At 40.8% G+C, this 13,331-nt stretch overlaps 1 protein-coding gene across 1 annotated transcript in view; it reads left to right on the forward strand.

Annotated features, from left to right (window-relative positions):
• Window positions 1-12,856, forward strand: part of POLR2I (RNA polymerase II subunit I) — a 53,564-nt gene extending 40,708 nt beyond the window's left edge. Inside the window, exon 6 of the mRNA XM_029608705.1 lies at window positions 12,532-12,856. Coding sequence (XP_029464565.1) covers window positions 12,532-12,594 — 63 coding nt within the window. The 3' untranslated portion in view covers window positions 12,595-12,856. The remainder of the gene's footprint in view (window positions 1-12,531) is intronic.
• The last annotated feature ends 475 nt before the right edge of the window (window positions 12,857-13,331 follow it).

Genomic DNA, 13,331 nt, shown 5'->3' on the forward strand with positions numbered 1-13,331 from the left:
CCCTGTAAATGTCATATTAAGTATAGAGATGTCTTATTTTCTATAAGCCTATTCGGTTATCCTTTTTTCTTAGTGGTAAGCCTGCGCAACCTGGAGTAACTTCAGGACGTCCACCCAGTTTAGTTTAGCTTCTGTTTAGGTTAGTTTAGCTCTTTTTATGATATAGCGCCATGTTTGTAATTGCTTTTTCTTTTTCCCTTTTTCTTTGGATTGTGATATTGAATTCCTCCTGTATTTGAGACCTGGAATTACAATTGAGCAAGTTTAATTTTTTTTTTTTTTTCCCCCTATTCTGGATTTTCTTTCTTTAAGGTATATTTCTTGAACGTTGTAATTTGAAATGCATAAATAAAAAACATTTTTAAAAAATGATTTCAGTCGTTCTTACTAGTCATGATAATTTATTGTAATGATTGCTATAGATTTTATATTTGAAACACATGACACTACTGCTGTAAAATCTACAATCCATTTCCTGACATTTGGATTTATGCAGAAAACACAAGGTAGTGCTTTTTTTTTGGGGGGGGGGGGTGGGGTTCCAGAAGTTTCTTCCTGTTCATTTAGATTTTCAGCTCAACTGGTTACAGCCTTTGCTGGACAAGAGTGCTATGAGTGGTCATTCTTAACTATGTCCCCTATTTTTATATCCTTCCCTAACCCAGCCAATGCAGTTGTGGCCATCTTCTCTTCCTCATGTCTATCCATCAGAATAATATGTCTTTCCACATTTCTGCATTAGCAAGATCTTTCACTGTTTGGCTATTGCATGATCTGCCTCTTGTCACAGTTGCAGGTCTGGAATCTGCTATAGTATCTCTGTTTTTACAGGTCAGCTTTTGACTTGCTAACTTGGGTATGGAGGCAATTTTAGACCTTCCAGCTTGTTAGTTCCACTTTTGCTTCTTCAGCAAGCTGCTCAGTCGCTGTGATAACCATGCTAATCTCGTACTCAAGCGCTCCAAATTGTGCCTTCTATATCTCCTCGGGGACAAACAATGGTGGGGTTTTGCTTCTGTTGTGCTGAGGAAATTTCGGAGCAACTTCTGTTTTTTTTATTTTGTTGTGGTCTGTATGGAGGATGTCTGTCTGTTGCCCTTTGTCTTCCATTTCCTCTGTTTGGCTGGCTATGGCTCTTCTGATGTCTGATTATGTTCCAGCAAAGATTGGTGGTGGTTTTGTAATCCACACTGGATAATTTTTATTAGAAGGTACTAGAATATAAGAATTCATAAATAAGGCATCTTCTATTTTGGCTGCTGTCATTCAATATGGAGTCTGTTTTTGTTGAATGGGAAGAGCATTCCCATACCAGGCAAGCGTATTCAGCACTGGAGTGGCACAGACACTGATGGTTTTTGATTGGATGTGTCAGACCATAGGTCTCTCCAGAAATTGATGTGTGCAATCTACTTCCTGTCAGAAAGGAGTCACCGTTCAGGAATGGCTGAGACCCTTTTCCTCCACCAGGGACTATGCATGTTGTCTTTGCAGCATCCCTGTCTGACCTTAAAAGCAAATGTTTGGCCCAAGATGCTGGTTTTTAGAGTTCTTTTTAAACCTTTTGCTAGATGTCAGGAATACAGAATCCCATCATGAGTGGTATCCTTAGATGATGCAGAACCTCCAGATTGTCTTTGGAACCTCTGTCCTCGCTTTGGGACATGCTGCCATGTTGGAAGATCTTACATGAAGAAGCAGTTAATGTAGAGTTGTGGAATCTTTGCCGCTGTTCCTGTGGATCATGAATGCAAGCTGAAAGGAAAAGCCCATCAATATCTAATGTTCTCCTTATGAAGGAGCAAAATTATATCTCTGTTCTCTTTTTTTATGGATAGTAATAGGGGAGAGATAATTATAAATTTCAAGACCCTGTCCCTGACCATTTATATTCCCTATCTTTCTAGACTTAGAGAAAACTTTGTCGTTGATGCTGAAGTAGTGGAAGCAGGCCACTATGTCCCATGGAACATAGTGGGGGTCCCGGCGATCTATGAATTCTCTCTAGTTTAATCACAGGCTGATACAGTAAAAGTCGCGGGAGAGCGGGCGAGCGCACAGGTCACACTCCTGTGCACGCGATTTAATATTCAAATGAGGGCCCACAGTAAAAAGAGGCGCTAGAGACATTAGCGTGTCCCTAGCGCCTCTTTTTTTGACAGGAGCGGCGGCTGTCAGCGAGTTTGACAGCCGACACTCAATTTTGCCGGCATCTGTTCTCAAACCCGCTGACAGCCATGGGTTTGGAAACCGGACACCGGCAAAACTGAGCGTCCGGTTTTCAAGCCGCGGGCCGAATTAAATTTTTTTTTTAATTATTATTTTTAATTATTTTTTACTTTTGGGACCTCAGACTTAATATCGCCATGATATTAAGTCGGAGGGTGTACAGAAAAACAGTTTTTACTGCTTTTCTGTACACTTTCCCGGTGCCGGCAGAAATTAACACCGACCTTTGGGTAGGCACTAATTTCTGAAAGTAAAATGTGCAGCTTTGCTGCACATTTTACTTACTGAATCAAGCGGGAATAACTAATAGGGCCATCAACATGCATTTGCATGTTGCGGGCGATATTTATTTCGAGGGGGGGGGTTTGGCTACGTGTTTTCAACGTGCCTTTACCCCTTACTGAATAAGGGGTAAAGCTAGTGCATCGAAAACGCACATCCAAACACCGGAGCGCACTGTACTGTATCGGCCTGATAGTCTGCAATCTGTTCTTGTCCAGAATCCACAGCTTTGTAGATATTGATGATCATTTGAGCTCAATCTTCAAATTCCGGGCTCCGTTCCTTTTCTCAAGCTCTTCCAATTTTTCGGTAAGATCTGGGTTTGCCTCTCCAGTTCCTCAGTTCCATTTTGGCAGTGTGTAATGGAAGAGGCCTGATCATTGATCCTCGATTCTGCATCATCAACATGCCTGCCCATCTCTGTCATATTGCCACACAATTCGGACACAGTGTTCAGCATTTCTTTTTCAATAGATAGAATATCTTTCTTAAAGTCCTGCATCCAAGCTTGAAAATCTGTGTGGGTAAGTGCTTCTCCTCCACCCAGCTTAAGTGCATCACTGCTGCCACACCTACCTCAGCGAGTCACACTCAACCTCCTTAGTGATTTACAAGTCCTCTGAAAAGGGAGCAGTGTTTACTGCATATGAAAATAGTTTCAGATCTACAGATTTTTTTCTTGGAAGCAATGTGATTGTGTCAGTATTGTGCAAAAGCATGTGTGCTTTATCATGCTTTTGCACAATAAGGTAGGCTGAAGTGCTAAAGAAAAAAAAAGAGAATTTGTTGGATTTGGACAAGAGCCCAAAATCTAAGATGCCATTCGGTGGGTTGATGTCACTCCCTTTTCCAGCACAAATGAGTTTTTAACCTCTGAATATTGGATAATTTGTCAGCATATGAAGTTCCAGAGGAAGTTTGTTACATAAATGTGGATCTATACTCCTAAATGCTCTTTACCTTGGTGTTCATGTATAACTCTTAAAGATGGTTCAATTAGTAAAGCTATCAATCACACAAACACCCACTCACACCAACCTTGTATTCCAGTACACAACTTTGTAAACAACAAATATAATCCCAACCAGTGTACTGGTATATGCTATACAGCACCCTATCACCGACAAAACTTTTGTTAGACCCTCTATTCACGAGTAGGCATTAATGAATCCGACTCGATTATGATAAGGGGTCTCATTACTTTAATTTTGAATCACATATATATTTTGTTTGTTTTAGTTTTTAAATTTTCCTTAAAAGCAGTCCCGACACAAAATTAATGGGATAAATCTCCCAACCAGTAAATCCAATAGCTAATATTTTGCAAGTTGAGAATACTTATAAACAATGAAGAGGTCCCAAGAGTCCCGACATGGCCATGTTTCGGACCGAAGTCCTGCTTCAGGGGAATGGCTGTAATTATGGAATCCAATTCAACGAAGAAAATCCGTCTATTGCATGAGAAATTCCATTAAAGAAAGCGGATAATTCCGTGCAAATCCTTTTCTAAAAGCGAGCTATATTTAGACTCGCATAGTTTAGCAAATGGCGACAAACCGGAACCTTTTATACTCCTCTTCCGGAAACCCATCGATAGTATGTAGTTCACCTTCAGGTCCACTCCTCATTACAGAACAGATAACAGGTCCTCCATCACATCCTCATACAGCTATACCAGCTACGGTGCATGTGTAAACAGTGGCAGATAAGTTCTCCATCAGGTCCCCTTTTCAGTTCAACCAATCCAAATGTTCCAATAATCCCTTTCGGTCAGTGAAATGTATCATCATATAATCAATCTTCTAAAACACTTCACGATCATCAGATCAAAGAATACCAGTTGATCCTCTCATTTAACCCATGAGGATCCACGGTGTTAAGGGAAAAAATCCAAAAGTGCTCCCGACGATTCAGCGCCGGGAGCACTTGAATTCTTGAATTCTGATATACCTGCTTCAAAATGGACCAGCGTAAATTCGTAAACTGATGGTGTTCTCTAATACAATATTGCACAAGAGGAGCCGTGATTTTCAAAGTCTTAATACAGCTCCTGTGTTCTATGAGTCTAGTATGAATCTTTCTCTTAGTGCGACCAACGTATACCAGGTTGCAAGGGCATTGTATTACATAAATTACTCCCATAGAGTCGCACGTGGTCAGTTTTTCCTGGCATATCAATACCCCGGAATGGGGAGCTTGCCATTGTTCCCCCATCAAGGCTAAAGCGCACATATCACAAGAACCACAGGCCTGATGCCCACCTGAGATAACTTCCCTCTCAGTGGACAAAAAATTCGAATGTACAACCCGATCTCTAATATTTTGGCCTCTAAAATAGGCAAACTTAGGGCCTGATTGAAATACTGGATGTAAGGATAATACTGATTTTCTTCGTTGAATTGGATTCCATAATTACAGCCATTCCCCTGAAGCAGGACTTCGGTCCGAAACATGGCCATGTCGGGACTTTTGGGACCTCTTCATTGTTGATAAGTATTCTCAACTTGCAAAATATTAGCTATTGGATTTACTGGTTGGGAGATTTATCCCATTAATTTTGTGTCGGGACTGCTTTTAAGGAAAATGTAAAAACTAAAACTCAAACAAAATATATATGTGATTCAAAATTAAAGCAAGAGACCCCTTATCATAATCGAGTCGGATTCATTAATGCCTACTCGTGAATAGAGGGTCTAACAAAAGTTTTGTCTGTGATAGGGTGCTGTATAGCATATACCAGTACATTGGTTGGGATTATATTTGTCAAATAGTAAAGCTCCATGAGGACCTAAATGTTTAACCAGGAATGTAGAAAAATGCACCTGTCAATAATACAGCCAGAAACATGGAAAAAAGAAGTGAAAACAGAAAAAATGACATTCAGAAGAAAGGGGACCACTTGCTTATCTGATTTAGACCACTACGATGTAAAGATTGCAAACGAAAAATCCATCATTGCTGACATTGGAGTAATAGATTATCAAAATCCTCACCCATATGTCAACATGGCATTTTCTCTATTAAAAAAAAGCAATGGTCAATTGCAGTTGACAATGTCATCAATGGGGTTTCCATGCACAGCTAACAAAGGCAGCTGCAATGCTTATAGAGCGGGGTCTGAATCTTCCAGCTGGTTTTCTCTCCATATAGAACGGAACATGAACAAGAAATCACATATATGACACCAGTGGAATCACAATCAGATGAAAATTGTATCTGGAAAATGTTTTGATTGCTAGGATGATGAAAGTCTAAAAGTGAAAGTGATAAAGGATAAGCACGACATGTGCCACAAGGATGTGGCCATCAAATTGAGAAACAGGATTCAAAGGAGGAAGTTCAGAAGAGATCCAAAGATTGACACCTATGGAATGCAAAACATTGCATGGCAGAGAAAAACAGGATAAAAAAATAACACACTCCAATGGCACCTAATAATGGCACAAACTGAATCCTTATGTCCAGAAAAGGGTAGTACACAGTATCTGAACTATAATGTACAGAAGATAAAAATCGTAATTGATAAAAAGGGCGTGTTTAAAGGCCAATTTCACACTTCAGTATGGATAGTCCCTTGCCAAAAACTGTTGGGTCATTGTCCAAGCCTGAATAATAAAATAAGAATAAGTGGAACATAGTCAATACAAACCAGAGGAATTGACCAACTAGTATGTTATTCTGTAAAGTCCATGGATGATGGCTTTTATGAGATAGCAAAGTATTCTTATCTGTAGCTTTCTGAAAAATAGAAGCACTTAAGGCACCATCCTGTACCAAAACCAGTGTATCTAAGAAAGAAATATGTGACTTGTGCATTTGGTGAACAAGCCAGTCTGGGGAAAAAAGGTGTGTTGGTGCCCAGCCAAGTCACGAATATGTCAAAAATGAATCTAAAAAACTATTCCTAACAAAATCTCACCCTATAGTGTGTTTAAACAATTTTAACCATTTTGGAAAAAAAACAATTTTAAAAATTTTTTATGCAGGATGGGGTAAGTTTCATATGTTTTGATGCATGCCTCCAAGGCCTTGCTTCAATTTTCTTATATTATAATCATCAACTTACCACCCTCCCACTCACTATTTTATTCAACAATTTTTTGTAAAAAAATTAATGTATTTATGTAAAAAAAATGGTTGTATGTTATTCAATGAACCCTCTTAACCATGTCACAATACCCACTTGTTGAATATCTCCATCAAAACTCCTACTTTTACAATTTCTTTTGTTATTCCTTAATTTTTGATGCCAAATCCATTTGTTGATTAGTTCAAACTGTATAGACTACGATGTCTTATGATCTTCCTCCAACTATATCTTACAATCTTTCTCCAACAAAATGGATTATTTGTTTGATCTGTTGTTAAGTTATTCAAACTGAGTAAGTCCTTATTGTTCCAAAGACATTACGTCTACATCAATTTATTCCAACTGGATAAATCTTCGTTTGTTCTGAAGACATTACTTATATGTCATCCTCAGCTGAAAATTCTCTACCGCCAAAAGCTGTTTATAATCTTTACGGTTTCTATATCCCAGTAACATAACATGGTGGGGTTATAACCCTCTTTTTTTCAATTTTTCCAACGCCAGACAAATTTTAATATCCCACAAACACTTATCTCTTGTGTTCTCCCAACACGGCCATGTTTCGAAAAGTCCACCTTTTCTTCATCAGGGAAGTCCACGTTTGTTCTTCACTCCTGATGAAGAGAGTGACTGGTGGGGATGACCTGCGGAGGGAGGGAGAGTGACCGGTGGGGCTGGACTAGTGAAAAGAGAGAAGGAGAATAGTTGGGATAGACTGTGGAGCCAAGACGAAAGAGGGGAGACTGGTGGGGGGAATAGGGAAAGAGGGATGTTTGAGACAGGCCCGCATCACTAAAAGGGAGAGGTGGAGAGAAGTTTGGTGCACATATTTCCCTCCCAAACCCTGCCCCCTTCTTTAAAAAAAAAAAAAATCACCTGTGACAGGAAAACCACCCTGTTCATTTGATCTTGTTGGTGGAGTCCAATGGCTTTCTCCACACCTGCTTGTTACCAGATTCTATACATGCACCCTTGCTTATAAAGCAAGAGGCACCACTAGAACCATTTTGCACCATTATCGCAAGGTGCTGGGCATGCATGTCAGTGGCATCTTTAGACAGCACAGCCTTCTAAGTAACTAAAAAAAACCCTGGCCAGTTTTAACCATCTAGTAAAACTACCACTAGAATTATTCAACAGCTTTAATCAATAAAAATTCTTCTATGTGGGAGTGGGTCAGAATCTCAAAATAAAATCTGCACCTCAGGTTCCATAATACCTTGTGTTCACAGAAATTCCTCTAATGAAGGGAGCAGATTAGAGCAAGGACAATTTCCCCTTAACACTCACCATAAAAATATTCAAATTGTGGTGTCACCCCAGTATCAGAACATAAACTTCCTCTGCTACCAGGAACATTGTATAATAGAAAATCCTGCTAAAACATACTTAGAACCTAAAGGAAACTTGCCATACTATAACACCCTGACTACCAGACTCAAACAGTAAGAACCCTACTTATGAAAAGACAACATTTAAATATTACACCAGGCTCTAAAACACCAATATACTTATTAGGAAAACAGAACAAGTTGCACTGCTATAGATTCCTATACAGAAACTACACTTCTAGCAGAATACCTCACTTAAGTCATACACGCAGAACGCAGACAGAACCTCACCAAATACAGAATACAAATGTGCAGATAAAAACTGAACTGGAAACCGCAAGAAGCCTGACTCTATGCATTGCAACAATGGAAAAGCAGAAACATTGCCATTCCTCATAAAACATCAAACAATATTATCAAGAAATATAAAATATCAATTATAGTAAAATCATATTAATAAAAAGAATATTTCCTAGAGTGTAGACAGATGGACTCAGGACTAGTGGGTTTATGCTCCCCTGCCAGCAGATGGAGACGGAGCAAGCCGATGTTACAGTATATATAGTCCTGCAGTGACCCCAGCCTGCCAGTATCCTCAGTCTCTCTCCAGCATATGGTAGACGTTCATCTCCCTATGGGGGATTGCTTCGAGTTTTTTGGAAGGGGAAATTTGAATTTAAATTAAGGAAAAGAAAGCCCCGCTCTCCTGCGGTGATACCTAAAGGTCCCTCCCCCAGCTGAGAATTCCTGAGGGATTTCCATAGTCCCTCAAAGGTGTGCCTTGGTCCGGTAGCTGGTTTTGCCGGTGTGGATGTGGCTGCTTAAGCAGCTGAAAGGCAGCAGGTGCAGGAAGCCAAGTGCGGCAGTGATGGCAATTACCCTCTCTCCCCACAGCCGGAGACAGTCTCTGTGCTCAGCCAGGTAAAGCTGAGCTCCGATAAGTTTGAAAAAAAAAAAAAAAAAAAGGGAAGAAGATCTATATAGAGACTTAACATGAGATTTTACTGTGCAGGGCTTCCTTCTCTCGCCCGATCTCTGAGCTTGCTGCGCTGTTCTGATGTTCATCCCGCTCCATGGGAGGTTCAGGGATGTGGGCAGCCTTGGTGGGCTAGGCCCTGCTCAGAGGCTTTTCGCTACGCACAGTGTGGTAGGCTGCAATGGCTTTTCTCACACTTTCGGAGGCTTCCCTCTACTGGCTTGTCGGTCTGGCATATGTGTTTCGCTGTGCATCTAGTTGTGTGCCCAGGTTTTCAGCGCACAGTGCAGACTTGAATTTTGAGTGCCCAGTTAATTGCCACCTAATGGCCGCACGCTTCCATCAGGGCTCCAGTAGCACTGTGTGCTTGTGTTTTTTGTGCGCACTCATTTTGGTTACTTGGGTGGGTGCCTAGGTGTGGACGCATAAGTCTTAGCCTCATAATTTTTGGGCACATAGTTGAGCGCATATATAAAAAAAAAAAAAGAGAGAGAGGCAAAAAGCAGCTAGACGCATGCCTCTGGCTGCCTCTCAGCGCTTTGTTGGCCATGGTAGCACCTGTGCCTCAGAAGCCTAAGCGCCTTATCTTTGCACTGTCTGTTCTTTTCGGGTGTCTCCTCCTGGAGTGCGCGCTGCTTTGTGCAAGTGCTGCTTGGAGGCTGAGGGTCTTGTCCTATTTTTTATTTTTTTTTTGGCTAAGCCTGGTTCTTCCCACCCGGATGTTGTCTGGTTGAAGATGTTTCAGGTGGGGCGCCTGACCTTGGCCCTCCCCTAACTGTTCCTCAGCAGGGAAAGGTGGCTCAGTAAATAGTCCTCAGATGCCTCTCGGTCTGGATGCTTCTACCCTTTTTTTTCAACGCCGCAGTATCCCTCGAGTGGCAGCGGGTCCTCCCCCCGGTTTGGAGCCCTATAGAACTATGTGATGGTTCTTTCATAGAAATGAACTGCCAGCTCAGTTTTCCCAAATCTTGACGATGCTTGGAGTTTCTGGGGCAGATTCTGTTTCTGAGCCCAAGGAGAAATCCTAGTTTGGTTTTCTTGCATAAAGCCTCTTGTTTTTTTCCCTATGATAGAAGCCATTCAGGAATTGATTGAGCTTGAATGCGGTGCCCCTGAGGCTATTTCCAGAAGGGTCGGATTTTGGAAGGCCTGTGTCCTTTGGATTCAGTGGTGAGAGATCGCTTCCATTTTCCAAAGGTAGATGCACTTGTGTGTGCAGTCTCCAAGTGGACCACTATGCCTGTGGAAGGAGGAAAGGCTTTGACAGATGTTCATGTTAGCAAGATTGAGACTATCCTTGAACAGGCGTTTGAAGCTGTGGCAGTGACCTTGCATCGCTTCATGTTGTTCTTTGGTGGCTCGCTCTTGTTTGCTTCTCTCCAGGAAGTTGCTGACTCTGGCGTAAATCCTAGCACTGTTGTGGTACCAGCTGATGCGGGCTGTACCTTGGTCCACACCTTGTGGAGGCCAGGTGCCATTATGATTGAGAAATTGGTCCGCCTATGCGACTTCCAAGGCTAATCTCACCAAATTGCCTTTTAATGGCTCACGCTTCTTTGACGAGTTGGAGAACCTGGCCAGTAAGTGGAGTAAGTCTCCAGTTCCTCGTTTGCCTTGAGGCTAATGGAAAGTTCTTAGGTTCTCTATGAAGGTAGACTGAGGAGTCTCTATATCTTTTTTTTTATTTGACTGTTTGCCATTTCTGTTTCTTCCCTTCCATTTAGAAGGGGAATTGTCATAGGTGGGTTTCTTCTTGTTTCACGGAGGTTTTTTTAAGGTAAATATATAATTGGTTTTTTTAGGAGGTTTTCTCTCTTCTTTGCTTTGGCATAAGGATACTGGCAAGTGCTTAGTCTGCATCACTCCATTATAGTCTGTGATGATATCACTGAAGGAATTGTGGCTCTCAGCCTCCATCTGCTGGCAGAGTGGCATAAACCCATACATCTGGACTGGTTGAGCAGGATTCAAGGAAAGGAAATCAATAGGTAAGACTACATTTCTCTATTCTTTGACCTGAATTTGGGATTGCGTGGGCTAGCCCTCATCCACGTCGTATCCAGGTTTTCGACCTGATTCTTGAACTTGATGAGAAGTCCTTCTAATAAAGAAAAACTATCCAATTCAGGAAGACTAGAGAAATGGAATGGACTTTCTTATTTGGGATCTAATGTGTACTTTTGAGTGACCTAGATTGATTACTGTCAGAGACACAGAATGCTGGGCTTGATGGACCTTTGATCTGACCCAGTGTAGCAGTTATGTTCTTATGTTAATAATTAAAAGTCCGAGAGGTGCTGTGGATCCTTTCAGGTTTGAGAAATGCAGTAACTAGAGATGAGGGAAATGCCAAAATTTTAATGCTTTTTTTGCTTTGGTATATACAGTGAAAACCACCAGAGGAAGATAATATAGAAAAGTTCCAATTGCACGCATTAGGCTCCATGAGGTTTGCAAAACCCATAATTTTCAGCACTAGCTGGCTAAGTTAAGACCCAAAAGCCTGAGTGCCCTATTCCTAGCTGGCCATGTTTTAGCTAATTAGATTGTGGCTGATTTTTATTCTTAACTTAGCTGGAGAAATGTTATCTTGCTGTGGGCAGTGAGCATTTTTTTTCATTCACTCCTGAATTCCTATTTTTTGTAGTAGTAGTAGTAGTGCTCTATGTATATTTCTGCAGTGTTACATGGCCCTTCTTAAATTTTTATCGTCTGCTTATTGACTTTTGAAAAAAATGTGGTTTCCTATCCAGGAAAGCCTCATTACGCTTTTGTGTGCTAGCCATAACCTTGAACAAGCTTTCTTGGTTTTTTGGGTACCTCTCTCACACTTGTAAATATCTTTGTTATGTTTATGCTAAGGGACTACACCAGGGCTTCCGAAACCTGTCCTGGGGACCCCACAGCCAGTTGAGTTTTCAGGATATCCAAAATGAATATGCATGAGATAAATTTGTATATACTAAGTCTGTATGATGTGCAAATGTATCTCATGCATATTCATTATGGATATCCTGAAAACGCAACTGGCTGTGGGGTCCCCAGGACAGGTTTTGGAAGCCCTAGAATGCATTGAAGGATTGGGCAACATTTATTTGGGGGGGGGGGGGGGGAGGCAAGCTTGCATCGTCAGTTTGTTTATACAAGTATGAAAAATACCAAATCTTTTACCCAAGATTTTAATGTCCCATAATTTCTTGATTCCTCAATCTTGTTTCATAGAAATATTGAAAAATGATCAGAGCTTTCAAGAAAATATAGGTTCCTTCTTCACACGTGACAGCAAGCGTGAAGAAAAGAAACCTATACACCATGAGAAGATTTTGTAGTGTGGAAATGCTTGATTATAAAATCTTTTGCCTGATCTTTAAATTTAACTCTTGAGGACAAAAGTCCTGCAGTGCTGTTTGCACAAGATTTTTGTTTGCACTTTTTCTTTTTCTTCCTGAAAGTTGTGAAAAATTAAACACTTCACCAAAAGATAGTGCTGCTTTAAAGCTGTACAAGCAGGCTGATTTAAACAATGCATTTTTTTGGTCTAGCTTTGCATGAAACTTAATAGCTTTAAGCTGTAGAAACTGATATTTTTCTTGCCATTTTGCATACTTGTGTCTGTTTTCCAGGATGCCATGAGGTTGTACTATGTGTGTACAGCGCCTCACTGTGGACATCGCTGGACTGAGTGAAGAGCCCCACACCTCATTGTAGTGATCTCTCCCCTACTCCATACGCTCTGCTCTTAAGAAAGGACTGTACTTAAAAGGGATTTGTTTTACCAGGCTTCCCCAGAAAAATCAAAATGGAAGAAAACCTTGTTACTTTGGTCAAAGATGTTAATTCTTTACTTTTTTAAAAAACATTTTAATATTCCAATTGTTAGAGAATTTCTCCCACCTCTGTCTGATTATATTAGCAATTAAGCTAATAAAGGTGTATTTTGCAATAAAAGTGGTTTTGTCTGTCTGTCCATCTGGGAAGGAAAATCACCAGATTTGGCATATAGGAAGAATTTGTGATGATCTTGGACAGTTTTGAAAACTAGAACCATGGAGTCAGTATTTTTCAGAGGACTAAGATGTCTGAAAAATGGTTACAGTCTGTAGAATGTTGGCCAGCACTCTATTCAAGAAGTTTCCTCACCCTTCCAGCAGTTTGACCCAGAGCAACAGAGTCAGAGAAAGGGAAAAATAACTGAAGCAGCTGATGAAGAATGGGACCAAAAGGCATCTTCAAATCCACCACCCCATTTTCCAAAGTGTCTTGCACACATATCTATTTAGAAATGTATATACACAGCATATGCCCCACCCACACATCTACCAAACTGACTACCCTCATATCCCCTTAAATCCTCATCCACACACACCCCTATACAATACCCTCCACAATCACCACCTACACCCTTATTGCAGTCATTTTTTTT

The sequence above is a fragment of the Rhinatrema bivittatum genome, chromosome 7, assembly GCF_901001135.1.
Source record: "Rhinatrema bivittatum chromosome 7, aRhiBiv1.1, whole genome shotgun sequence".
NCBI lineage: Eukaryota > Metazoa > Chordata > Amphibia > Gymnophiona > Rhinatrematidae > Rhinatrema > Rhinatrema bivittatum.